Consider the following 26615-nt stretch of genomic DNA (forward strand, 5'->3'; position numbering starts at 1 on the left):
TCAGTATAACTCTGTAAGTTTAATTGCTTTAAAAAAAAATGCGTACCATACATATAAGATACATTGTTTTGTAAGCAAATATATATTATACTTTCAATTTGATAAAAAGGTTACAGTCTGTACAATCATCTCCTGCATCTACTAAATATGATTTAATTTTTTACAGTGAAATCATGGATATATCATATAAAATGCAAAGGGACCATGATCAGGATGTCTGGAGGATGTCACACTTATCGAAGGTTGCACTGGTACAGACATAAGTGATTTTAGAAATACTGTCAAAGTAAGAATGTTAACCCTGCAGAAGGCAGGAAAAAAAACATTATGAAAGCAGAAGAAGCGGAAATAAAATGAGCTTGGATTGTTTAAAGGAGAATTTAAAATAGAAATGTCATGGAAGGTTAGATTTGGCACGTACAGCTCAACTTCAAATACTTCAAGAGATCATTCAACCAGTGGAGGCATTGTCCAGATTTAGCTTTTCAAAACAGCCGATACAACTTACAGAGGTTTGACATTTAATTTCAGAGCAAAGCAACTTCTCTTACAGCACAGAACATGATCTACCTGCTTACTTTTACATTTGGCATTCCACTCCATGGCCAGTACATGCATTAATTATCTTCTGCATAGCTTTAGTGAAAGTCTGTAAACTTCTCTTGACATGTCCGAGCCCTTACTGTGTTTCACCTTAAGCACTTATCTACAGATGCTTGTGGAGTTTCTTCGAACTTCCCCATCATTTAGAGATCTGAAAGAAAATCTGAGTAAGACATTTGAAGGAAACAATAATCCAATCGAAATGTCTGTAAAATCTGCCACCCTAAGCCATAAATATACTCAGCAGTGGTTTGTGATGGCACAGTGGTGACAAAAAGTTGAATGCAGCATCATACTGTCTCAGGACCTCGGAGGGAACAGAGCTGTTCACTGGGAAGGAATGCACATTTCCTGCAGCTGCAAATAGTTGTGGAACAAAAACGTCCATTCTTTGCATCTGAAACAGTATCATCAGCATTCATTCTTTCCTCTCAAGTGTTGCGTGTGAAAACACTCTGCAAGTCTCAGTGGAACACACACACACACACGCACACACACACACATGCACTCATGCAGGAAGGTGAGGTGAGAAACCACTCAATGTCCCTGCCTTCACTTCTGTTCTGGGAAACAGAGTGAACATGCAGGTCTGACTAAACCAGGTTTAGGAGTGTGCTGGGTGTAACGGGATGACAAAAAAAATGCTGGAGTGTCAAAGAAGGATCTGTTGGAGAGAGCTGAGTGAGCGATTGGTTGGGCTCTTATGAGTCCAGGTGGATGCGGGCAAGCAGGGAGTGAGGAGGTCAAAGAGGTGCCACGTAATTCCCAGGAAAAGTCCCAAAAGCACGAGTCCGTTCTGACGTACCTATGGAGAAAAGAGCACATGCCAGTGATACAAAACAGTAAATATAAATGTAATATATGCTTATATTCTAAAACAGAGCACAGTTTACTGTAACTTTATTGTGCCAATTACAGCTGCAATGTTTCATGATATCCACTAGAGGGCGTACTGATGCTGCAGAATGTTTTTATATTGGTCACAATTAAACAAAAAACACAATAATTCATGTAATTTTGGAAACAAAAAGACATTTTATTGAAAAAATATATTTTTGATTGCTTTGACAGAGGCCAGGGGCAAGTTAATAAACTAACATATAATTATTCATCAGATAAAATGAATAAATATCCAAAGGCCTTTAATTTTTGTTTAAAATTATTTATTGTCTTATTAACTGACTTGGGGCATTTCTAGGACTTGAAAGTTGAAGTGGAGGCTTGTTGTGGCCCAAAATCAAGACCCTAAACTTCTTTTCTTCTTTTGTCACCCATAAACACATATATTCCTGTATCACTGAGCTGTTTCCAGTATTGAGGGAGTGAGATGCATTCAAAATTGCATTCTTTGTGATTTGGAGAAAAATCTTTTCATTCCTTACCTACAAACCAGCCATCATCACACTTCTCCATCACTTGCACAATGTCTCCTTCTCTGAGCTCCAACTCATCCGAATTCTGTGGTTTGTAGTTGTAAACAGCTTTATATCTAAAATAGATAACAGAAAAACAAATGGTCAGCCACACTTGTTCTCCACTACGACAATGCGGACAGATTAAAATGTGGTGACGTACGGTTGGCGTTGCACCACTGTGGAATCAGGGTTGTTTGGCACTTGTCTTTGCTGCAGGGAGTTAACGTGTGGATTGGAGCGAACAGCCTGGTTTGGTATGGCACCCTGGAAGAAATAGAAACCTCATGTCAGGAATTATGAAATAATGAAATGATAAACAGCATTCCTACACTATCAACACAAACAGTGAAACCACGGGTGTGAACATGCAGTGATTTTCTCAGGCGGTGCAGTGAGAGCAGACCTGTGAGGGGTCAGTGTATCTGGGAGTGTTCGCTGTGGAAGCTCCTGCTCTGTGTGCAGACGCTGGCGACTGAGTGGAAGGTGAAACAGCTCGAGCCACGGAGCTCTGGTTGGCTGAGTGAGTCCCACCCCAGTGGCTGTTCTGGTTGGTGGGTGAGGCAGATTTGGAGGGCCACCGATTGGCCGTTTCTTTGGGTACGGGGGACTTTGTGGGGGACTGTGAGGCTGGGCTGCCATAAGGTACAGGTGAGGACGGCTTCAGTGGGGAGTGCTCAGGTTTGGGGCTGAGGGAAGTGGGGGTGAAAGGGGATAATGGTGACCGCGGGCAGGGTGAGTGGAGTGGACGCCCTGGACTCTGGGGTCCAGGGGAGATGGGTGACATGGGGCCCGGTGAGTAGTCGTCAGTGGACAATTTGGTGCGGGGCATCTTGTTGACCTGGACATAAGTGGCCGGGAAGATGCCGCTCCTGCTGGTCCCTGAGATCCTCCCCTCTAACCATTTATCGTCAACACGCCTGGTTATATTGATCATCTCCCCCTGAAAAAAAAATACAATAGAATTTACAAATAGATATTACACAGAGAAAACTATAATATTAAATTGAATTGAAATACTTAAGTTGGTTGAACAAGCAATTTTTTTAATACTTTGTCACAGTTTTTCGAGCGGATTAAACAAACAACATAAAGTATTTTAAATGCACAATATGTACTTTTCTACAGACACAAGATGTGCTCAGTGACATTTGCTCAGCTTGTTTCTCTGATAACTTAGGATCCAGATGTCTGGTGATTGAAACCCTTCATTGGGTTAAAATAATAAGTTAAAAATGAGCAAGATCTAATAAGTCCATCGTAAAAATGTGGCTTAAAACTGGATAAAATGTCAATTCATTACAACTTCTGGCAGAAAACCACAATGCTGACACATGTACAAAGGGGATATGACGGCATTGACAAAATAACTCATCATTTTTAATCATTTTACTGCAGAAAAGTTGCAGGTTATCTACATTTATTAGTGAGCTTTGGAGTGCTGGTAAGTGGATTTTGTTACAGTCTCTTCATGCTAAGCTAAGCTAACTAGCTGCTGTTTCTAAAAGCTGCTTCCTATCCAACATAGCCATTGTTGCTTCAATCTTCTTATCTTTTGTCTAACTTATACTACAAACTCATGCATTCCAATATAAATGTGAAGAGAAAGCATTTCCCTCTCTGCTGCAGCATCACTGAAATACTCACTTTCCGGAATGAAAGTTCAACAGGAAGGTCGGCGTTAAAGTTAAACAGAGCCACAGCTTCCCCGTAGTCCAACACCTGTACAGTGGGAGACTTTATAGGTGTGGGCTTCTCTGTAGGAAGCAGAAGCTACGCAGGACAAGGGAAAGAGTTGTGAGTCAACATCACAGCGTCTTAGATAACCAGCACAGATTAGCAGAGAATTAGCATCAAATGAGACGCATAAAGAAATTCACCTCCACATAAGATGTGGGGAAAATGCCAGCTCTTCCGTGATGTTCTCCTTCAAACCAGTTGGCATCGACCTGCCTGTGGATGTAAACAATGTCTCCTTTCTGCAGTGTGAGCTCCCTGAAGAAAGGATTAACACAAAAGGAAAATTCATTAGATTTCAAAGGACAAAATGTATTGTTTTAAATGTGCATTATAAAGATAATTTAGATCCAGAGCTTTGAATCTGATATTGCTGTAACACAATGTTTTCTTTCAGAAATGCACATGCAAGAAAAATAAAGCTATTATTTCAGGTCACACTGTTCTGTAACTCACTTGGGTGACTGAGCTTGGAAACTGAACTTGGCTCGTGCTGCTTTCATCTGGAGAAACAAGCAAATCATTGAGCTTTTTGGGGAGATTTGTACAGATGCAGTTATTATGTGAACAACTCAGAATGTACTCAGATTACAAAAACAAAATGCCACAACAACATGATCGATTTTTGAAAGATTTACTTTAAGATTTTTACTTTTTAGGTGACAAGAAAGTTATAGAAACATACCTTTTTCTCCTCTTTCTTAGGTGGGCGCTCCATGACTTCATTTGCAGGTGAAAGACGATCTACTGTGGAACAAAGTAAAGGCACAGCAGCATGAGTGGAATCTTAAACGTGCACTCTGTTGTTCAACAAATGTTGTTTTTGGATGTGTTGCTCTGAAAAAGTAATCACAGCTTCATGCGTTCATAAAGGATCTCGGAAATTGTTCAAACTGGCTCCATCTGGACTTATTTCCAGGAAAACAATTGGATAAAGCTAATCTTTAATCAGAGTTCCACTTCCTATTGTTGCGGGTTTCCTCCCCACCCAGCTGCAGCACCTTCTGATTCTATAGGAGAAAAAAAAACTGCAAAAGCTTTCCATCTTCACATCAGCCTCATGTAAAATGTGAAATGCCAGAGCAGAAGACAGCCGTTGCAATGAAAGAGAACCATGAGACCTTCAGGATATATTAGATTACTATAAAAGCTTTCATCAAATATGCTGCTTGATTAAATGAGTGGCCTGAATGCTGCGAGTGCACATTTATTTTGGTGGGTCAGTTTGTTCGAGGAAAAGGAATAGCAGAACATTATCAACTTATGGACTGAAAGTACAGCCTGATCTCCTAAAAAATTACGTTCACATGCAACTTCTTAATTATGTTTTGAGGTAAACTTTTTTTCTGTCTGCCCTTGATGTAAAATGTTTCTAATCAAAGTCTGCAAATGCAGGGAGAATATTGAGTCAAACAAACACAGGAATTTGCACTCATGAGACAGCTGCTGGTGTCCTTTACGTGAAAGTTATTTTATGCAACAAATGTACTGTTTAACCCAAACCATGATCTTTTACTAAACCTTACAAGCAGTTATGTTGCCTATATCTAACCAAGTTACATTACAAACACTAAATTTGAACCCAAACCATGAACTTTTACTAAACTTAACCCAACTGTGACTATTTCACAACATTAGCCTGTTGGCTAATCTGGTATAAATTACATTTATCTTGAAACTTAACTGTAAACTATGCATTTGAGTTATACAGATATGTATAGATATGAATAATTATAACTGTAATTTTACACATTTTACATGCATGGTGTGTAGCATTGTACTAGCAAAAACAGGAAAAATATAAATATGGGAATGTAATTTTAGGAGACATGGTCGAAGATAAATATTTTAAATGTATTAAAATCAGTATTGAAGCCATGGCAGAGTTGGAGGGGATGATAAAAGTGTGCAGCATGTGTGTTGCAGAGTCAAAAAGGAAGAAACTCCATGCTTACCATATGTGGGAGCAGGGGTCAGTGACGTGCCAGCAGAGTGAGGGACAGGCTGCTTTGCTGCTGATGAATTGCTGCAAAAGTGAAGAAAATGTAAGCTTTTTAGATTTATATTACTGTCACAGTGTCTCCCAATAAGGAAGACACACAAATACCAGTTCTTCGGGGGACAGTGTGTTTCTTGCAGATTTACTGTACGCAACATCTGGTTGCAGCTGCTGGACAGAGATGAGACAAATAATCAGCCAGCTAGAAGGCCTAGCAGATGACACTGTGACTCATGTTGTTATCCTTGAATTGAAAATCTGGTTTGGATGAAGTTTGGGGATTAAATCATCCTTACAGCCCTGGAACTCCATTCATGAGTCTAGTTGTTTCTGGGTTAAGAATTAATCCAAAACCCAAAGCTTCCTGCCAGGCTTCCTCTGCACTCATTTGCATATTTCCAGACTGTGCTGTTTTGTATTCCAGCATTTGCAGCTGGATACACACACACACACACAGATTGTCCAAATAACAGGAAACAGAGAAAAAAATGACAGTTTCTTGCTGCTGTTTGGTTTAGTTTCACATGTCCTTAGCAACAGGCTCTTTAAAAAAAAAAAAGCCCCTTATCCCTACGAGCCAGAAAGAGGTCAAAACCCATGAACTCAACTTAGCAAACAACAGTGAGAATCCTGCAGGAGAGCATTACGCACGTGGTGAGAAATGTGGAATGCTGTTTGAAGTAACAAACACTGTACTTGAACTTGTTAAAGTTCAACAGCTTCCTAACAGAATCCAGCACAGGGAGTCACCTGATCAACTGACATAACAGGTACCCTGCAACGTATTAATGTTGGTGCTGTCCAATCACAGTGCTGCTTTTTCTAAAAACAGCAGGAAGCAATGGGCAGCTACTTCCATTTGATGAAGCAATGTCAAAGTGGATTAAGAGGCTGGGTGTTGGGCTCAGAGGAGGTCTGTTATGTGGTGATTGACCCAGGCTTTTCCATTAACCTGCTGCATTTGCCTCTATAATACAACTCATAAAAAGAAAAAAACAGCACTTTAAGACCTGGAAAACCATCAATAACATTATTTATCATTAAAACTGCTCTCAATTTCTGCATTTATTTATTTAAAGTCCACTTGCTGGTGAGCAAATTTAATCACTCCAACTGTAACATGGACAGAAAACAGGAATGCCACAGCTTTGTACAAAAATAAGTAAAAAGTCTAACCTGCCAACAAACACACACTATATTTATAGTCAGCACTGACAGCCCTGAAACTGATTTAAAGGGACAGTTCACCCCCAACATACACATTTTTCCTCATACCTGTAGTGTCAATCTAAATTATGTTGACATGAGTTGCAGAGTGTTGAGATACAGAGATGTCTGTCATCTCTCATATATAATGGAACTATAAGGAACCTGGTGTTTTTAAATGTATTCTGGGGGGCTTTGAGCACTGCCCCTTTAAAAAGAGTGATTGGTATGTGTAAGAAAGACTGTGAACTTTGAAGAGCATATTTGAATGAACCTAAGCACTGTCATGTAATAGATGTAACATGTAACAGTTCGGCTGCAGAAAATAAAACATCTCAAATGATTAAAAAAATGTCAGTTTAGATGCCATAGAACCTGCTGAATTGTTGTTGCAACAATCATATTCCACAGTGCTTTCTTGAATAAAGTTATCACTGACCTGTAGTTTGCAGTGCCAGTCTTTGGAGCAGTTCCCGGATCCCTGTCTCTGGCCTCCTGAAAGCAGAGTGAACATTAAACACAGTTTGTTCCCTGCAGCTCTACTCTATCTCACAGCTCAGAGGAAATCTCACAACAACTCAGACAAAGTAGAGGTGCTGACCACTCCCAAAGGAGCAAGAAATCCCCTGGGTCCTATCCTCCTCGGGCTAAAAACAACACCATTCATGATCTGTCTGAGCTGCCTGTGATTTCAGCCAATGCAGCACAATTAATCACACAAGAATCAGGAACAGCTTGAGAATCAAAAATCTTTTTTTTTCGCCAGGGTTGCATCTAAGACGCCCTCTAAAACAAGCACTGTGGGTTTGCAAAGGGAAACATTAAACATTATTAAAAAAAATATGATTTAAAGAAAATTGATTGCAAGAGTTCTTCATTTTTGGCAGCCAGATTTGCATTTTTGTGGGGGGCAAATTGCAGGCAGGTGATTAACACAGCAAATCAATCCAAGAGCAAGGCAGGCAGGCGATTCCAGGGCTGTCATCCAGGTCACAGAGGAAACATGACATACGTGGCTAGCAAGCTAGCAAGCAGGGAGGGTCTCACTGAGAGTCACAGCCTTCATTGAGAGGGGGGGAGTAAGGGTGAGGGTGGGTGAGGGTTCTGCTAGATTAAGGGGCGAGGAGGAGGGATGCTTCAGCAGAGAGATTCAGGAGGGGGGCTCAGTACCTCACCCCGGCCTCGATGCTGCTTCTTCTGGGAAAGTCTCCTCTCCAGGCCCTGGATCTCCGAGTCCAGCTCAGCCTCAAACCGACTCAGCTCAGAGACCAGGCTGGCCTGAGCCCAGTGATGGAGTTGGAAAATTAAAACACTAACACAGTGTACTAAAACAATTTATGGAGCGAATGGTGTCCCTTTTTTAAAAATAATTTAAAGGATGAAACCTCAAAAGACTGAAAGCAGAAATGGAAATGCTGTTAAAGAAGCTCACCTCAATTGAAGGGGACTTTGGTGTCTCAGATTGTTTCTTTGGAGATACATGAACCTAAGGAGAGAAAAGTGTAACATTAAACAGGAGCTTATTTTTCTTCCAAAGGAATCAGTCATATGTAACATTTTAAAATCTAGTGTTAGGACCTGAAAGGCTTAATATGCAGGAATTTTCACTTATTGTTTGAAATATATATATGAGCTTTGTTTGCTTATATATATATATATATATATATATATGACAAAAGTGAAAATCAATTTGTGTATCCAAAATTGAATGGGTTCTCTCTTGGCCAATGCTACAGCCTTCCACCAAGTTTCATGAAAATCAGGTCAGTAGTTCATAATCCTGCTGATGGCCTGCTGATGACCTTTTTAACAGTGAAATATCTAAAATGTATAAGGGAAAAAATGTCAACGTGCAGGGACATTTGGAAACATGCTGGATGTCAGATGTCAGCCGAAGTATAAAGAAACACCCACTTATTTATTTCTTATTGTTATAGAAAACTTGATTATACTGGCTAGCCGATTCCCGTTTCACCCTCGTTTTACAAAAAACAAGAGAGGAGCTGATTCTATCAGACATTACTTTAAAAGGCTCTGCTGGCGAGAACCCCCTGCTCCATTTTCAGGGTTTTTTTTGTCAAAACCTTGGCTGAATGTGTCCCTCTGAACGCCAAGGCCTTCCCCTCAGCTGGGAGTCATCCTCACTACAATCACAAACTGTAATGTCACTGTGAAGCAGCACGAACACCTGATATGGTCTGAGCGCTGCTTTTTCTAAGCGCTGTCTGGGGGATAGAACATAGGCGGCTGTCATAAAGAGGAAATGAAATAAGTCTCCATGCTGTGAGCCATTATACACCACAAGAGGTTAACACCATAATACGGATCACAAGACACCTCAGTTCCCGCGGGGGAGTTGAAACAAACATTCCTTTTCTTCACAAGCGCAGACACAAGGCACAATATGCACCAGATCTGGGACATTGTTGCAAGAGCCATTAAAAAAACCCTTCGAGACACTGCTCTGTAACTCACCAGGGGTGTTTAAACGCTGTGACACATACAAACGGCTGCACACTCAATCTCCTGGACAGTGCAGGATACACAAGACAATAAATTGCAGCCCCAGAGGTAAATAAATATGAGTCAGAGTGTCACCATGTTGTAAATCACTGCCTTTCAGCAGCATACCTGCTACAAACAGCAACATAAACACCTGGATTATGCCTATTCTTGCGAGAAAAGCCAAATGAACCTGTGTTGGTTAATCTTAATATAAAAGAAGATGTGAGCACATCTGGTGGTAAGCAGCAGGTACACTGTAGAATGACCACATGTTACCTCGCGTGAGAAGATGAAATATGAGGATTTAGGCTGTAATCCTTAAAGAAAAGGTGCCCATCCTCAAACCTGTTCTTGATCCCCCCCACACTAGGAAAACAGCGCAAAACTACACAAAGAATTCCAGTCATTAGAGCCAACAACAATGCTGGATAAATCTAGAGGTGAAAAGAATCATGCAGAAACATTTTGTGTTTTCCGTGTAGAGTGATATCACAGCTTATTTTTAAACTGTGACTGCATGTGAGGTCGTTACCTGGCTGTGGCCTTCGGAGGTGCTGCTCCTTCCAGGCTCAAAGTCGAATATGCTCCTCGGTTGAAGGTGCTGCTTTCCCGGGTCTGACAGCTTATCTACATCCTCGCTCCTGAAACATAACACCGCAACACACACACACACACACACACACACACACACACACACAGTTATATCATGGCTTCATTGTGAGTGCCTGCAACAACGAATCCAAACTTGTCTGTCCCACACGTTTTCCCTCCACTGCTCTCGGCCCTTTTGGTTGCTATTGACGTCTTAAAAGTTTATCTGATGTGGTGGATAAATTCATATTGGTGTGCAATCTACTACTAATACACACAAAAAAATCTAACAACATATACCATCAGTGTATTGTTAAATCACCTCCTTTCTAAAAAATTTAGAGTGAACTTGCACATGAAATCATCTAATTTCTTGTGTCTTTATCACATTTATGATGCATGGAAAGAGACATTTTGCATATTAGTTGTCTGGCTTTATCTCATTTTGTGCATTGTTTTATCTGTGTATTTACTTTGAACTGTAAGTTTAGATTTAAAACCAAACTGAATTGTTCTGAGGTACTAATACATACAGAAGTCAGTGTTTTACTCTCAGTTGTAATAGTAGTCGTGCTGTCTGCTAGCTGTAGCCACATACTTAGATATACTTAGAGCCAATGGACGAGAGTGGTAGCAATCTTCTCATTTCTGCAAGAAAGTGAGTACAGATATTTTCTGTTGAACTATTACTTTAAGTTTACTCCTGCCTCTGTCCTTTCCTGTGTGCATGTTCATGCAACAGATTCAAAAATCTGCAGCTCAGGATCATTTAAGACTTTATTAATGTGTCATGTGATGGACCAGCAGCCTGTCTTCGCTCTAGTGCATGCTGTGATGTGCTATAATAAGCCACCCCGTGACCCTGAAGAAGTAAGCAGAGCACTGTAAAACTCACCAGTCTGGTAGAGCTCCATAAGGTGTTAGTCTGAAGAGATTCTTGTCTGCTTCATTGCTTTCTTCTGTGTTGGCAGATAACTGGAGCCCTGCAGATCAGTGGATGAGTGCAGATCAGTCTTAAGGGAGAAGCGATTATGTAACAGGACAGAATAACAAGGTGGACTTTGGTGGATCCACTTACGTTCAGCTGGCCAGCGCTCTGAATCCTCCAGATCAAGTTCTAGTGAACAAGAAGAACAGAGAGACTTTTAACACTGACGTACATTTTAGAGATAAATCGATCAAAAAGTCATACTGTTGCATTTATTTTTCATGCTCTTACACTCCCTTACAGTATGGCTGGACTTGTCCTATAGTGACACCTACCCACTGGGAAAGAGTATTTTATATATTTTCCTGAAATTAAGTGTTACAGTTTGTGTCTTACATTACAATTATGAGCAAAATGTACTTTGTTTTAAAAGTAAAAACCCTGATTGTGCCAAATCGCCCCTTTCACAGTGTTGAATAGTATCTATTTAAAACAGAATTGGGACACAGTCATTGTTTTGCAAGTCTCTGATTAGTCTGAAGTCTTTGCATTCACGTCTCAAGTCTTAAACTTTGAGTTTTGAGTCCTAAACAAGTCGTATAATTCCCTCTTCACCAACTCAGCACGTCCAGTTGTTTTTTTATTTTTATTTTATCAAGTAGAATTTAACGTCATCAGATTTGAGACTCAAATCCAGGTCATGTGACTTGAGTCCACACTTCCGATATAAAATGACAACATAATTTTTATGGCATATTTTTGTATCAGCAGCCTTTTACTGTTGTAGTTGGAACTGCTTTTAACTGATGCTGTTGGAAAAGTTAAAATGTAAAAAAGCATGATGTTTTTAAAGCTGATCGTAAGATTGGTACTTAAAAAAAATAAACCAACAAAGTAGGAGGAAACAAATCAAACAAATCCTCTCTTTGCTCCACTAAAGATCATCAGGAGCACCTCAGTGAGCTGAATGCTCACATGATAAGTTGGACTGTAGCATCACTCCTCAGTGGTTTGAAATCCAATAATGTTATGAACAAAAACCACTTGGAAAGAGCTGAAAGTATTCCTCTAAAACAGAGCAATCTATTTAAACCAGCTCAGTGCTGCGTTGGTGCCATTAACCACACAAATAACAGGGACTGTGCCTCTATTACGCAACACGTAATCGAGACAAATGAACAGCTAGTTTAAGGAGGGGCTGAGATAAGCAGCTGGATTATTGTCAGACTTAATAAGCAAAGATGACATAAGACTTTAGGGCTCTTTCATCATGTCTTATTTTGCCTCTGCAGTAATCTGTCTGCTGGATCACCTCTGTAGTACCTGACGCTGATAGAAAGGAATTCACTCTGCAGTTGTGTTTGTGAAAAGAGGAAGGAGGAGCGTGCTTACCCTCTGGCTTCTTGTGAATCTGTCTGAACATGCTCTTGTACCAGTCTCTGGGCTTGTTCACACTCTGGTATAAGAAAAGAGGGTAGGGTGCACAAGGTAAAACAAATCTGGTGATTTAGAGGAACACAGGACCTCTGGGTGTAGCAACAGGAGCATAAACCATCAAATCAACAAGAATGTACAGTAGTTTTTGTCTGCAAAAATACAAAGATATATCAAAGCTATTGCTTGATTATCAGATAGTACATTCTGTGTCTTTTTATCTTACTGATCTGGAGGCAATGGGCATCCCAGTTTCATCCACTGGACCGATTCCTGAGAACTTGATGAGCCTCTCCTCCCTGGTGGGAGTCCAGCTGCGTGGTAACGTGGCAGAGCTCTGGACGCCATTGGACATTCCTCCTGAGTCACAGACACAACAATAAGATTTCACTCATGTTCATCATAGTAATTAGTACAATTAGTACACTATTAAACCCTCCCACATCACATGAAACCAGTACAGGCTATTTTGCACCACTAATGCTTCAAATGCATTCATCTTTTACTCTTCAGCTGCTTTAACTCTCTCAACAGTTTAACTTCCTTCAGGTGTTACACATCAACTGATATCACCTGCATTTCCTGCCAACTAATAATTCAGCTCTTTTTAATGCATATCGTGTGACAGGAAAAGTTTTATGGCTCTTCTTACTCCCACAACTTCTAGTTTATCACTAAACAGTTTAGTGAAATTGCTTGCTGAAACATCAGCTGACACTTTCTTACCCTTAACCTGGCATTACTTTCTGTTGTGCTGTGGCTGGGAGCTACACACCCAGCTCCCAAAGGCTGATACCCATAAACAACCAGAACATAACAAAATGAAAAGAAAAGAGAAGTACAGGCAGAGGGTGTGGCTTCTGTCGATACAGGCACCGCCATGCCCATTTTGTAATAAAGTCCTAGTCATTGTGCTTTTAAATTAATATTTATTTCCTGAAAACTTATTTTGAGTTGTACAGCGGTGCAGCATTAAAAATCATAACCTTACCATGCATTTGTGAGGGGCCATAGTAAGATCCGAAGCTGAGAGTTGTTGGTCCACTTCCATTTACTTGTGACACCTTGACAAGGACAGAATAACCCGTCTCAGTGTAATGTAACAGAAAACTACAACAGTGATGGTTTCTGTGGCTGAACGTGTAGCCTGCGATGCATCATTTTTCCACAGGGAGGAGCACTTGTTTACTGAATTCAATGCACTCAAGCTCAGCATTGTTATTAACTGAGCCCTTCTGGAAATTACTGTGCATACCTTGGACTCTCCAAACGGCAATCCTGCTGAGCGAAAGGGGCTTAGAGGAGGCGTGGGGAGTCCAGGAGAGATGACCACCTCATGGGTCAGCTCGGGGGACGTTAGTATCTGCTGGCCTGAGGACACTCCAGGCTCCCCGGAGAAGATAACCCGGGAGCCATCTGGATCGGCAACCACTTCCGCACGTTGCTAAACACAGAAAAAATATGGATGAACAAAAACAATTTGTGAACTTTGCTCTTTGTCATGTCGCCCTCTTGGCCCTGGGTAAACACTGCTCTCTACGGGAGGTCATGTGAACTTGTTAGGAGCCCGGCTATTCTCCGGAGAATAGCCGGGCTCTGTTGGGGAGCCTCTGATGAAAAGGCCCCTAATTTATTTAAAGCAGGACCAGTGGGAAGTGGTGTTCCACCCACTTCATCATCTCTCTTGCCACAACTGCAGAAAGGCCTCATTCAAGGTGCAGAGAGGGGGCACTGAAACAGGAGAGCACCATTATGAGCCCATTAACTCCCTATTCACCAGGCCTCCCTATTCTCCAGCCAAGGGGTGGAGCCAGGGCCAAAGAGGTTGGGAAGGGGCTGTTGATGTCAATCTCAAAGTCCAGCAGTGGTCTTGTGGTCTCCATAGTGATCTTTTTACCCCCCAACCCCGACGATGGCCGGCCTAGTTCTTCTATTGGAGCGCTGTGTGTTTGAATCAGGTGCTTTGGTTCTCCCTGTGTGGTTACCAGGGGTCATGGGAAAGCCCCTGTGCCTATCTGCACCAAAGGACTGTTGTGATGACACTAAACTGGTCTGACTTGTGTAACACTCATGAGTGGAGTTTGTGGGTTTAAAGTAGAAGACAATGACACTTGTTAAACAGTTATAAAGTCAACTTTTAGTGTAATTAAAAGAGGACTTTACCTGAGACTGCATGTGATCTGTTATGGTCTTTGTGTGACAGATGTCAAAGTCTTGTGCCCAGCATCAAAAGTATCTGAAAGACATGCAAAAATGAAAACATTTTTATATGAAATTACACTTTTCTTTTTCTTATTTAAGTAACATGTTTCCAAGAACAGTTTCAATATTCCTTTAAAAATGTAAGAGGCCATGCTGTATTTTTTTTTAAAGGAAATTGAATATTATCCTCAAGACAAGAGTATCATCAGATCAAGATGATAACGGTTATTTGTTTTACTTGTGTTCCTGGCCTCAGTGCCAGAGCAAACTATTCTGTGGCAGACTTCCAGTACAGTTGGCTGCTTTTATCAAAGTTGCAGTCAGGACTTTCTCCTCATGCGTGTCATATTCCCAGATTGAGATTGCTCTACCTTTAGGAGGAATTGTTGTAAATGTTGGGAATATAAAATGTATTTATCCTACCTACTACAATGCATTACAGAAGTTTGCAAATAAATGATTGCTTTGTTAAGATTACTCGAAAAACAATCTGCTTCAGTGCTTTCAACAATCTCACAACTGTCATCACATTTTATTTCAAATGTTGCAAATTCCTACCCTGATGCACCAGATGGTTTGTTAAACAGAACCATCTGAGAAGCTGTCACTGCAGTCTGTTTGCAAAAGGGCAGGCACTTTAGAAAATATATACTTGGCAGGTGATTGGATGATCCATCTGTCAATCAAACTATTGCCAAAGCCAGTTGGGAGAGGAGTGGAAAACATTGTTTCCATCGAGAAAATAATTCATTTTGGTTGTTTGCTCTTCTGTCAGTGATGAAAACTCACCAGTTCTGATATAACTGATGCTATTGCAGCATTTACACTAACCTCTTTAGGATGTTATGTTTACATCAGTTGCCTCTCAGTGTGATCGAAAACACCTAAACTTGTTAAAACCACAGATTGGTAAAATGGTAAATGGACTGCATTAGGGCTGTGCATCTTCATTGGTCCCATGATTCGATTACGATTATCTAGTCCACGATTCGATTCCCCGATGCATCACGATGCGCTACATCCTCGATTGTTCTATATTACAACGCATGGTTACATTTTAGCAATAAATATTACTGGTCTGATCATTTTTAATTTTTTAAAGTGCTTTACAAAATGTAAAGCTGACTTCTAACAACTTCCTACTGCTCTAAGAGCATTACTGATAACCAAAATTTCTGCAAACCAAACTAAATAGTATAGGCCTAGCCTACTACCCACATTACCTGTCTGATTATCGATTATGGACTGTCACTGCATCGATGCAAAATCATCCACATCTGGATTGCGATGCATCAATTATACATTTAGGGCGGCCGTGGCTCAGTTGATAGATCGGTCACCTACAGATCGGAATGTTGGTGGTTCGATCCCTGACGGTGGCAGCCTACATGTCCAAGTATCCTTGAGCAAGATACTGAACCCCAAATTGCTCCCGATGTTGCGTTGATCGGTGTGTGAATGGATTCCCAATGGTGGCAGGTGGCACCAGTGTGCCCTGGTAGTGTCGGCCACCAGTGTGAATGAGCGTAGTGTGGAGTGTAAATCGCTTTAGATAAAAGTGCTATATAAGTGAATTCCATTTACAATTATTTTCAACACCCCTACACTGCATTTCTCTTGCACTTTCCTAGTCATATCGACCATTTAAAGCATTTTTACACAACAGGTCAGCATTTACCCATTTATGCACACATTGATACACTGCTGGCCGAAGCTATCCTACACCTGCTCATCAGCAAAGCAACACAGTCACACTAACTCATGCCAAGGGGGAAATTTGGGTTTCAGTACTGTCTTAATCAATGATACTTCAACATGTTGACTGCCATGACCAGGGATCGAAGCAGCGCTCTAACATCTGAGGCTCGGCCACTGACTGGTCAGAACCAAAGATACTGGATATTTAAACTACCGGTGGTTTCAGCACAAATGCTTAAGATGTATTCGCGAGAATCAAGCTGCTGTCCGAGATTAGCAAAATCCTGATTGTTGCATGGAAATACATGACATCACCTTTTTTAACACAATTTTTTAGTACAACCCAAACATAAATACAGAAATCTTTGTTGTGAAATATTGTTATTTTAACAATTAGGTTGACTTGTGTGTAGATTTAGAGTTCTCAGAGAACAAGCTGAACAAGAAAATAATTTTAAAAGGCTTTTAACAGCTTTAGATCTGTTGTTTTTTCATTACATATTTCGAATTAATGTCTATGAAATCTGAATATTGTATCTCTTTAACTTTCTATCCTTTTAACCCTTTGCATCATTAGCTGTGTGGGGTTCCACTAGGCCCCTTTGTCATAAATCACATGTCACAAATGTTCCATTATCCCATCCCTCTAGTATTCCAAAGAGGGAAAGTTAGCGTCACCCACTTTTCCCTGTTACTTAGGAAAAACCCACCCAAAAACTGAGTGTGACTCACATGCCTGCTTCACTTTTCCCAGTCATACAATGCCGTCAAAGCTGGACTGATGAAGGTTGGCTACTGAAAGCAGAAACCAGCTCCTAATCAATTGCACCTCAGAAAAACAGATTAGGCCCTGCTGTTTCAACATCAAAGGAACAGGGAGAACAAGGGGGAGGCCATTTCCGCTCCTGCATGCGGCAGGCACCTCTCATCCACAGTGGCTAAATGGCCCATAATAACATTGTAGGCATAGGAACCACAGCCATAGTGCAGCAGTGCATCCCTGCAGCCCTGGCCTCTGTAGAAAAAAGGTTCTTAAGTGTCTTTGTGGTAAAACCTTATCTTTTTTTTGTTAGAGGGACAAAACATGAGAGATTGTAAGCAAACAATAGGCTTATTATAATATATTCTTCCTGTTCTGGTACAATCTATGGCTTTGTAGCTTGGCAATGAAGTAATAACCGACTGTGGGCCAGGCTACTACAGGCTGAGAGCTGCCCAACACAATTTGCACTAATGACTTTTCCATGTGGCATTTGCAGCTGAACATTAGAGTCTATAATCATTGTGGTCAATTCCAAGAAAACTATACACACTCTGTGTCTCCGTGCACAAGGTTAGGACACAGCACAGAACGCATGTACTGATACAATCAATGCTCCAGTTTCCAGACAACGATGTCACTCTATCTGAGTCATCATCTCCTAATAAACTGCCTTACATAACGGGAAAATATGGGAAGCGGAGGATTGTGTCTGCAACAATACAATTACAGCTCAGGCATGACAGATGACCTATCATCGCCCAAAGCAATCACAGCTGATTATCCGTATAACAATAGGCAACACCGCAAACCAGCTACATTTACAAATAATGACTTAAGGTAATCTCTTTTACAAGGTGTTTGACATGCGGCTCTGTATTTATACCAGACCTCCTCTTGGCATGCTCCCATTCACTTTAAAGGCCCCATTGCGATAATGAAGAAATAAGTATATGAGTAATTCATTGGTGTTTTTAAGGAGTATTGTTTCCACACAGGAAATCCTGAAGAGCAAACAAAGGAGCTCCTTTTTCAAAATAGCTGCTGTTTTCTATGCCCATGCACTTCATCATGGGTGTGGTTAACGCAGATCAACAAATGTATTCATAAAGTACAGATTTAAAGGGGCACTCCACCAGTTAAGTGTTGCAGGAGTCACAAGAGACAGGTTTATTTAAAGAAAAAAAAAATCAAGATTGAAGCGTCAGAGAGTGAGATATCCTGTTTTTTTAGTCCCTTTTGCAGTTCAAGCTCCAAAAGCACCAAATCTTACATTTCCCATAATGCAACACAAAAGCATTCCTTTTAATTAGACCCTCCGTACCTCCTAAATGCATACCTCTTCGAAACTTCTTTACTTTGTAGCATTGGCTTTCTGCTAAACATTTAAAATTTCAAGAACAAGCCAAGATAACAAGAACAGATATTACCCTGATGACATCATCTACTTTGGAAAGGTCTCTCCTGAGCGATAGATGACTCCAATCACACCAAAGGCGTGTTTCCATTAGGACAAAAAGTGGTCGCTGGGAAAGTTTCAGGCCATGCCCTCTCAAATGGTCACTTATTCGGCGTGTCTCCATTACAAAAAAGGCCCCAGAGGGATTTACGAGACTCCGGAGGTGACGTATGGTTCTCCATCGTCACGTAATCGCTTAGCGACAGTTTTGACCGTGACATCACATATGCAACGGATTAACACGGGAGACGCGCCAAATGTGAACAATAAGGAAGGAGACGCAGAGATGGAAGGAGCAGAGCTTGCAGTGTTTCTTGTCGCTGTGTTCATGCACATGGCGGCTGTGACTACTCGCTACTTCGTCAGCTTTTAAAAATGGCGCATGTTGTTGTGTTGTCAAGTACTTTGTCACATCCTGCTTAGTGTTCTATCCAATCAGCAACCAGGCTTTTTTCAGGGGAGAAAAATGGCCCTGCTCTTTGACAGGGTCAAAAAACGGACGGTCAAACAGCCGCTAGGGGCAGCTCACATTAAATTTAGGGGCATTTCGGCGAGGGAGACCCTCCTCATTCCGGGTATTCGACTATAATCGAAACACACCTCAAGATGCATTGCTAGAATCACGTCCCTAGTAAAACTATTACCATTATCCTGTGGTACGGCATGTCTGACGTGTGCTCCTGTCTCGCTCCTCGTTTGTCATACAGTTTCTAGACGTGCGGAAAAGTTTTCTCAACTTTTCAGCGCAAGGTGCAGAGTCTACTGCTCGTCACGCTTGGCCCAGGCAGCCAATCAAATCAAGCAAGGGGCGGGCCTTAGTACTTTACAACTTCCTTCCTGTTCTTAAACCAGTAGATAAAAATGCAGACGTAAAGATGTTAGTTGTATTTAAGTACGATAAACTATAGCCGCTGAGCCTGTAGAGAAGTGTCTCGGCGTGATATGGGCCAAAGACACTAAACAACTGTTCTCACGAGCTAAGTAGTATTCCTTGAGATGTTCTCCTTTAATACACACTTAAAGGGGATGTTAACAGTGAAAACAACACCATGACATCAAGAATCTGACTATTGCTGAAACCCCTTTTTATTTCCCTGTGGGACTCAATTGCTGTTCTTATGTAAATAAACTAGAAAAATTAAAATCTGCCTTAACTTTAGTAGAATCATAGACCACTTTTTGTTTGTTTTCTGTAGCTTATTCAGAAGTTGACATTAGAACTCCTACTCAGAGGCGGAGGCCCAAAAAACTGAGAAGCCCTGCCTCATTGATGTTGCATCCTGATGAGTAAGCTCATGTCATAACAATCTCTCTGTGTCTCATTTCTGTGGGGAGCTAAATCCAACAGAGGAATCCTCCAAGCATTCCCCCTTCGAGAGCACCAAACACAATCCTACCTAAAAAGGAAAAATCAGTGTTGATATCTAGCAAGAAAATCCCTGTCCAGAAGTCTGGCTCTGCCTGGGTTTGCTCTGAACGCCCAGTACATTCTTACATAATTACTGAGACTCAACAGGCGGGCAGCTATAAGCTTTCATAAGGAGACGGGGTTTTTGAACTGGTGGTGTGTGAGTATGTAGTTAAACCCCTGCTAGGTGAGAGGTCCATTATCACCACAGGATCAGTTTTGGGATGGAAGGAAAAACGGAGCCATAAAAGGCCCATGTGCATGTGCAGAGGATGACATGATGTCCTGCATTTTATGTTTCCAGCTTACTGCAGTGTTTGTCATGTTGCATTCTAGACATGCTTTTACATTTAGTCCGACACAGGGTAACAGAGGACATCCAAAACGACAATCTGGGGATTCTTTAGTGTGGAAATCTCTGCCTCTGTCCCCTCAGGAAACTCATCCGGTCTCGAAGAAGCACAGGGCCAGATGTTAAACTTTGTAAACTGATCTGCCAACAGAAGTCTAAGATCCATCAACAGCATCAAATCAAACATTTAGGTTGTGATCGTAGATTGTATAATTGAAGATGACGGGGTCCCTGTGACATCACACATCGGTTTATAAATTACAGTTTTGTAACTGCAACTTTTGTAACGCTTTGACTGTTGCCATCTTGATTTTTTGAAACAAGAACTGACCATGTTTGAACAAAAGGGGGGAGCAGGGGAGAAGGATGCTAACTTATCATAGAAGAGCAAGTTGCATCCATAATTCAAAATGAACATCTAGCTCCTAAGAGTGTATTTTAGCACAAGACACAAGACGTTTTTAAAATGTCCCAGTTATCTTTATGAAATGAAAGCACAGGTTCAAAGTTCAAAGACCAAAATACACGGTGCACTGCGATAGCGTCCTGTCAATCACAGAAGGCCCCGCCCTAAAGAATACCCTGTTTTATTGTCTTTTTTACTCTATATGAGAGCACAGTTTACTAAATGAACATCATGCTGCGTTGAAGAAGACTTGGAGTTACAATTGAGTTCATAAATTCATTAGGAAAATGTTTACTGAGGTGAAACATTGACTGAGAGGTAGGGTCATTTTTCTCATAGCCTTCTACACGCTTATTTTTGCAGTCAGTTGTGTCGCCCAGTTCTGGCCGCTATTTACAAAAGCAGGTCTAAGACACTTCCTGAATTGCCTGCACTTCTCAGACCCGGAGCTTGCTGCTTGGACCAGACTATTATCTGAAGTTGCTGAGCCAGAGCAGACCGACTCAGCAGCTACAAGTTCAGTGAACTTCACCACACCCCTGTGATTCCTGCGAATCACAATGGGAGGCTTCCACAGCTGGGAATAGCAACAAAACAGTCATGCATTATTGCAGAAAAAAATATGAGTAAAAAGACAAAAATATTCCCCCTTTAGTTCTTCATTTTCAGTGTACAGGACGTGACTACAAGTAAATTTGCTATGAGGTCAGAATTCCTCATTAGTCATCAAATTCTGCTTTATTCCTTAGAAGGATGCGACCGGGTCGTTCTGAGAAGCCCCTGACCTATGGTGACCTCCTCCTCCACCACATACAGAGCTTCTTGCATTGTTCTCACTAAGAACAAGGCTGTCAAGGTGACCACACATACCCTAATGAATAACCGTCACAGTGTTGACCTGTGAACTTCTACGATCTGTTGGTGTAGTAGAAATGATTTGTGGTCAGATGGGGAATCACTTTGTCTATAAATCATCAGTGATGGCGGAGAATGTGTCAGTAATGAGCAGGGACAATGACAGAGAGTCCTGAGACTTAAATAAAGCAAATAAAACTGTCACTGAAACGATCTCCATTCATTAGCATGAGTGTTGTTCTCTGCTTCCGTGTGCAGGGTGTTGAGGAGAAATGTCAAGTTAATCATTGACTCCATAAGGTGGGAACTACTGCACATGAACGGATCTAAGTCCTACTCAAAAACATGAAGGACACCTGCCAAAATCAAGCTTAATATTTGCTTAAGGTGGTCATTTAGTTTGGGTGAGCACTGCCTTGAATTACATTGATCTTTAATCATTGTTTCTGCACAATATTTTAAGTATAACAGATTCTAATCTTGTTAATTTCTCTGATATCAACTAAGAACAACACGACACACAGAAGGGTAAAGTCTTATCACCCGCTCTCACGTACACAACGTCACTGCAGCCAAACAAGTTGCATAACAGGGTCATAAAACTCGAAGAAATACAGCCTTAAAAAGTGGTGAGAAGGTAATCACAAGCACATTTGCTGAATAAATAAAGTGGGCATTTGTTTCTAGACACATTAAATGAGTCACTCTGCAGTTATGTGAGAGATGTTAGAGGTCCTGTGAGGTTAATCACGCAACCACGCTGCCCTTCTGCAACTAGGCAGATGTGCAGCCCATACAAGGTCCTGGAGCTGCAAGTTTATGAAATGCAGTTATTGGGGGATACACACATTTATCAGTAGGGAAGTATTCCACCTCCTTGTATGGTGCTCCTCCAGTCAGAGCAACAGGAGGAGTCAGTCTGTGTGCTTCTTGTCAATGGAGAGGCGATGTGTTCCCAGGAGGAGCTGCAGGGAAATAAATCAAAGCCTCAAGAGCCCAGAGCTGAAGTTTATCAGATCCGTCCTTACAACAAACACACTTCATATTCAAGATAACTCCTTATTTGGATTTGTAGAAGTGAAACGTGTCAAACAAAGCATGAGAAAATGCACACTCAAATCGCTGAGAAATCTTACAAATCCTCATGCCTGTCATTTTGCATCTTCAAAGCTGAGTGCAGCCTGTGGATATGAGGACTGGCAGCTGGACCCTCAGTAATATCACAAAGGGAATCAGAGCTAGCTGTGGAAATCACCCTGACAGTAAGGGGAGCCACCAGGGATGACTGGATAGTCAGGATTTCAGGAGGCTTGAAATCTATCACAGGATGGCAAAGTGAATGATCTCCTCTGACTCTCTGCCCTTTCTGTCTCTAACTCACAGCTGCTCTTGCCTCCACTTGCCTGTCAGTTAACTCCCACATCTTTCGACATCAAAACTACACACGTCACATGGAACAACTTGTTTTCAGGTGCACTGCAAAAGCATCAAGACAAAGTACTCTTGGGCAGGTCTGCAGCACTAATCCTGCGGAGCAGCCATGAGCAGTCAGACAGGTTACTCAACCTTTTTTCTTTTTTTTCTCCGACCAGATATAGTCTCAGTGTTTAAGATCACTCCCTGTGAATCTCCCAAGGGAAAGAGTGTACTCACCTTAAAAGTGGCACCAACAAGTGAACTCACACCTCCTTCTGCCTGCCTCAGTCGTGCACGTAAACCACGCTGCAGCCGACCTTCCCTGCTCTCTCTGTCTCTCTCCTGAGACTAGCCAGGACACACAATCTCTCTCTCTCTCACTCTCTCTCTCTCTCTCGCTCCCAGCCCTCGCTCGGCCTGCCTCCGTGCAGGACTTCCCGGTTGACAAGCATCGCCATAGCAACCTACTTCAGCCCCTGTTCAAAAGGCACCCTCTGCTCTTGGCCTGTCAGTTCGGGGGGCACCTCCTTCAGTGAAGCAGCCCTATTGTTGTGATGAGGTGATATTTCACAGCGCAGGGTTAACCAAAGGGGAATGCAAATAGTTCATCACCTCCACCGCCCAGACACTGCCCAGTGACTCCATGACACCCACTCCTAACTTTATCTCTCCCATGCCTCCCTCTGCCTTTGTGTGTGTGTGTGTTGTTTATGTGTGTGTGAGTGCAAAGGCCAGATCTCTGGCATGAAGGGAGAATAGGAGGTCTTTCTGTTCCAGTAGCTCTGGAAGTGTTTCAGAGTCATTACTCTGCACTGTATAGTCCACCACTGACAGCACAAGTCCTGCTGACTTTTCTCCCACACGCACACACAAACACACTTACACACACTCACACACACACACACACACACACACACACGCTTATACTGCTAAGATGGTTTAAGGAAATAACCAGGGACTGAAAGATGCTCAAATTATTCAAACTAGGAAATGCAGGATGTGAAGATAACTCGGTCAGCATTCAAATCCCAGCCGGATGGTTGTTCAAACCACGAAGCCAGCAGCAGTCAAAGAGGAATGAAGCTCAAATCCAACTCTTTTTCTTGCACACTTGCCCAAATAAAACCAGGATTTCCAGTTTGCCTGCAGTTCTTGCCAATGAAGACAAACAGTGCAAACCCTGAAATCTATAACGTGCTGACAGGCTTGTTCTGGCGCTGAGTCTGCAGCAGGTAGACTGAAGGTGAATGATCCAGTCACCTGCAGACACATGCAATCACCTTTCATGTGCACTTTGAGATTTAGCAATAAACTGACAGGACAGGGAATATGTCTTTGTGTGTGTGTGGGCCGGTTCCAACTTGAAATCGAAGGACTCAGCTCTTTTTTAATAATTCAGTGGTCTGGCTTGGTAGAGCAGAACTCAAGGCAGATATCCATTTACCAATCCTGCACTCCTAACAGGGTTGTTTTTGCCAAACAGTTGAGCCATTGAACCTGAGGGGCAAGCTGGGCAATGCAGGCTTCAGACGGAGGCTGCCCTCATAATCAGCGTCCCACCGGAGCAAACTTTCACCCCGCTGTGACCACATCTGACACCCTGTCACTCTGCAGCTAAATGAGGTAATCAAGCAAGAGGCGATTGCAGCTTTGGCCGGGGACCTGACACCTCTTCCCACACTGGATCCTTGTTCACTTTGTCTCCATCTCTTCGCTAAACAAACACAAGGCTTCACCAATGCCAGCTCTCTTTTGTTTTTATCACAGAGAAACATTGTCAGTCACTGGACAGGAGGAGAGAGGTATGATGTTGCATGGATTCCAGCAGACCGTCACTACGCTGTAAAGGCCACCCACTGTCCTTTCACACTGAGCGGTATGGGCCAGTATGTTACTACAGAAGCTCATTAAAAAGTCTGACAGCCAAAGATTCCAGCGGGTGAATTAACCATGACATAAATCTGTTATATAACCAAAAACGACATCACTTGATGACTATAGCCTTGGGCTTGTTTTCGACAGAAACAAGAGACAGCGTGTCTGTAAAACACAGGAGATAAAGTTATCATCAAATGAAGATATAGCTTGAGAGAGATGAGTCAACAGGTAAACACGCTGTAACCATAGGGGACAGATAAGGAGGTCTGGACATCATGCAGTGTCATTCATACCACAGGCAAGAATCACAGTTTATTTTAGCGGTAAACAACATATTTTTAAAGTCCCAGGACTCTTGGTCACACTGTTGGTTGACAAGGACAAATGATCTCTGGTATAGTCATAAATTCTCATGGGACCTGCTGCTGCTCAAGGATTGAGTACGTTTATAATAGGGAAATATCCACAAACCAAACAACAATCACAGCCACAACAGTAGGAAACTTTGGGACAGAGGTCTGGTGATAACCATCTTCTGAACCACAGACAGTAAAAGATTGGCATCTACTGTAGTAAAGTCTTCCTCATGACCGCCCTTTTTCCATATAAATGCTCAACTGTTGCACAAGAAACGCTCTGAGAAAAAAATGAAAACAAAAACTGTCACAACAATGATAGAGCAAAGATAACAAATAGCCCTATCTTGTTTGTCTCAGTGGTTTCCAGTGATGAAGGTAAACAACATGATGCTCAAATCTGTCAGAGGCAGCTTCATTTCAAATAAAAGTGTCATTCAAAACCACAACATCAAAAATCCTAAATCAATCACATGACAGAAGCTGGAAAATCTATTTTTCTCTTGTATTGTGAAAATGAATGTGAATGTGTGTTGTGAAGTGGCAGCATAAGTTGTGCAGTACTTACAGGCGAGTGCAGGCTGAGCAGTGAGGTCTCCTCAGAGCAGAGGGAGAGGAAGTGAATGAAAAAGAAGGAGGGAACCACTGCTGCTCTTCTCTCCCTCTCCCTCGCTCTTTCTTTTCTCTTTCTCAGGCCAACAGGGTGTCTTTTATCTTTGGTGAATGATTCAGCGTGGGTCTGAATGTTTGACTGAGTGTCCGTAGGCGTGTGTATGTGTGTGCATAGCTTTGTGTTTGCATGTGTGTGAGTGTATGAGCGTGCACTTTAAAGCTCATCAGGGAGACGGCACTCAGTAATAGTTTCCATCCACAGCTGGAAATAATAGAGATTCCCATACAGGCACAGTCGCAGTGGCACCGCCCTCCAGTGTTTTACGTAGAAGGGAAGAGGAGGCGATTTCAGCAGTCATCTCAATAAACAGGCCTGAATGACACACGTTATAATAGCATCCATTCACGGTCTTGAGCCTTTAGATGTTTCAGAACGGACACAAAAGAGTCTGGAGTGCTTTCTTTGAGATCCAGGTGGCTCTATTGCTCACCTGTCACGTTGCAAGGTTCCTCTTTACATTCAAGAGCATTTCTAAGTTAATTTCTACATACAGATGCACACACACACACACACACACACACACACACACACACACACACACTTGAAGGCCTCAGAAAAGTCTCAGTGTTTCCATGTTCTGTTCCAGCAGCAGACCTACTCACCCAGTATGAGGACAGCTTTGCAGCAAAGCCAAGAGAAGAAGTGCTTCTGCTTTCCTTTCTTAGTCCACAGTGTGATCAGCTGTATCCCTGAAACTACAGAGTACGCTTCTGTTAGGCTCCCTAAAGGTTTATCTG

The 26615-nt window shown here is 41.9% G+C and overlaps 1 protein-coding gene across 8 annotated transcripts; it reads right to left on the reverse strand.

Moving 5' to 3' along the window:
• Window positions 1–26615, reverse strand: sorbs3 (sorbin and SH3 domain containing 3). 8 transcript variants are annotated; one of them, XM_059337846.1, is made up of 22 exons: window positions 23209–23285; window positions 22404–22520; window positions 14579–14651; window positions 13671–13859; window positions 13407–13479; window positions 12642–12775; window positions 12374–12437; window positions 11132–11170; window positions 10949–11036; window positions 9995–10103; window positions 8390–8443; window positions 8128–8235; window positions 7397–7452; window positions 5708–5781; window positions 4438–4499; window positions 4209–4255; window positions 3896–4010; window positions 3663–3788; window positions 2422–2958; window positions 2179–2282; window positions 1986–2092; window positions 1–1408 (listed from the first exon to the last, which is right to left on the reverse strand). In XM_059337846.1, exons 3-22 carry the CDS (start codon window positions 14588–14590, stop codon window positions 1347–1349), a joined length of 2160 nt encoding a protein of 719 aa, XP_059193829.1. In that variant the 5' UTR covers window positions 14591–14651; window positions 22404–22520; window positions 23209–23285; the 3' UTR covers window positions 1–1346. The 8 variants fall into 8 exon arrangements, with proteins under 8 accessions (XP_059193829.1, XP_059193828.1, XP_059193826.1 ...); XM_059337845.1 differs by lacking the exons at window positions 22404–22520; window positions 23209–23285 and adding an exon at window positions 26481–26615; XM_059337843.1 differs by lacking the exons at window positions 22404–22520; window positions 23209–23285 and adding an exon at window positions 25774–25837.

This window comes from Centropristis striata, chromosome 7 (assembly GCF_030273125.1).
Source record: "Centropristis striata isolate RG_2023a ecotype Rhode Island chromosome 7, C.striata_1.0, whole genome shotgun sequence".
Taxonomy (NCBI): Eukaryota; Metazoa; Chordata; class Actinopteri; order Perciformes; family Serranidae; genus Centropristis; species Centropristis striata.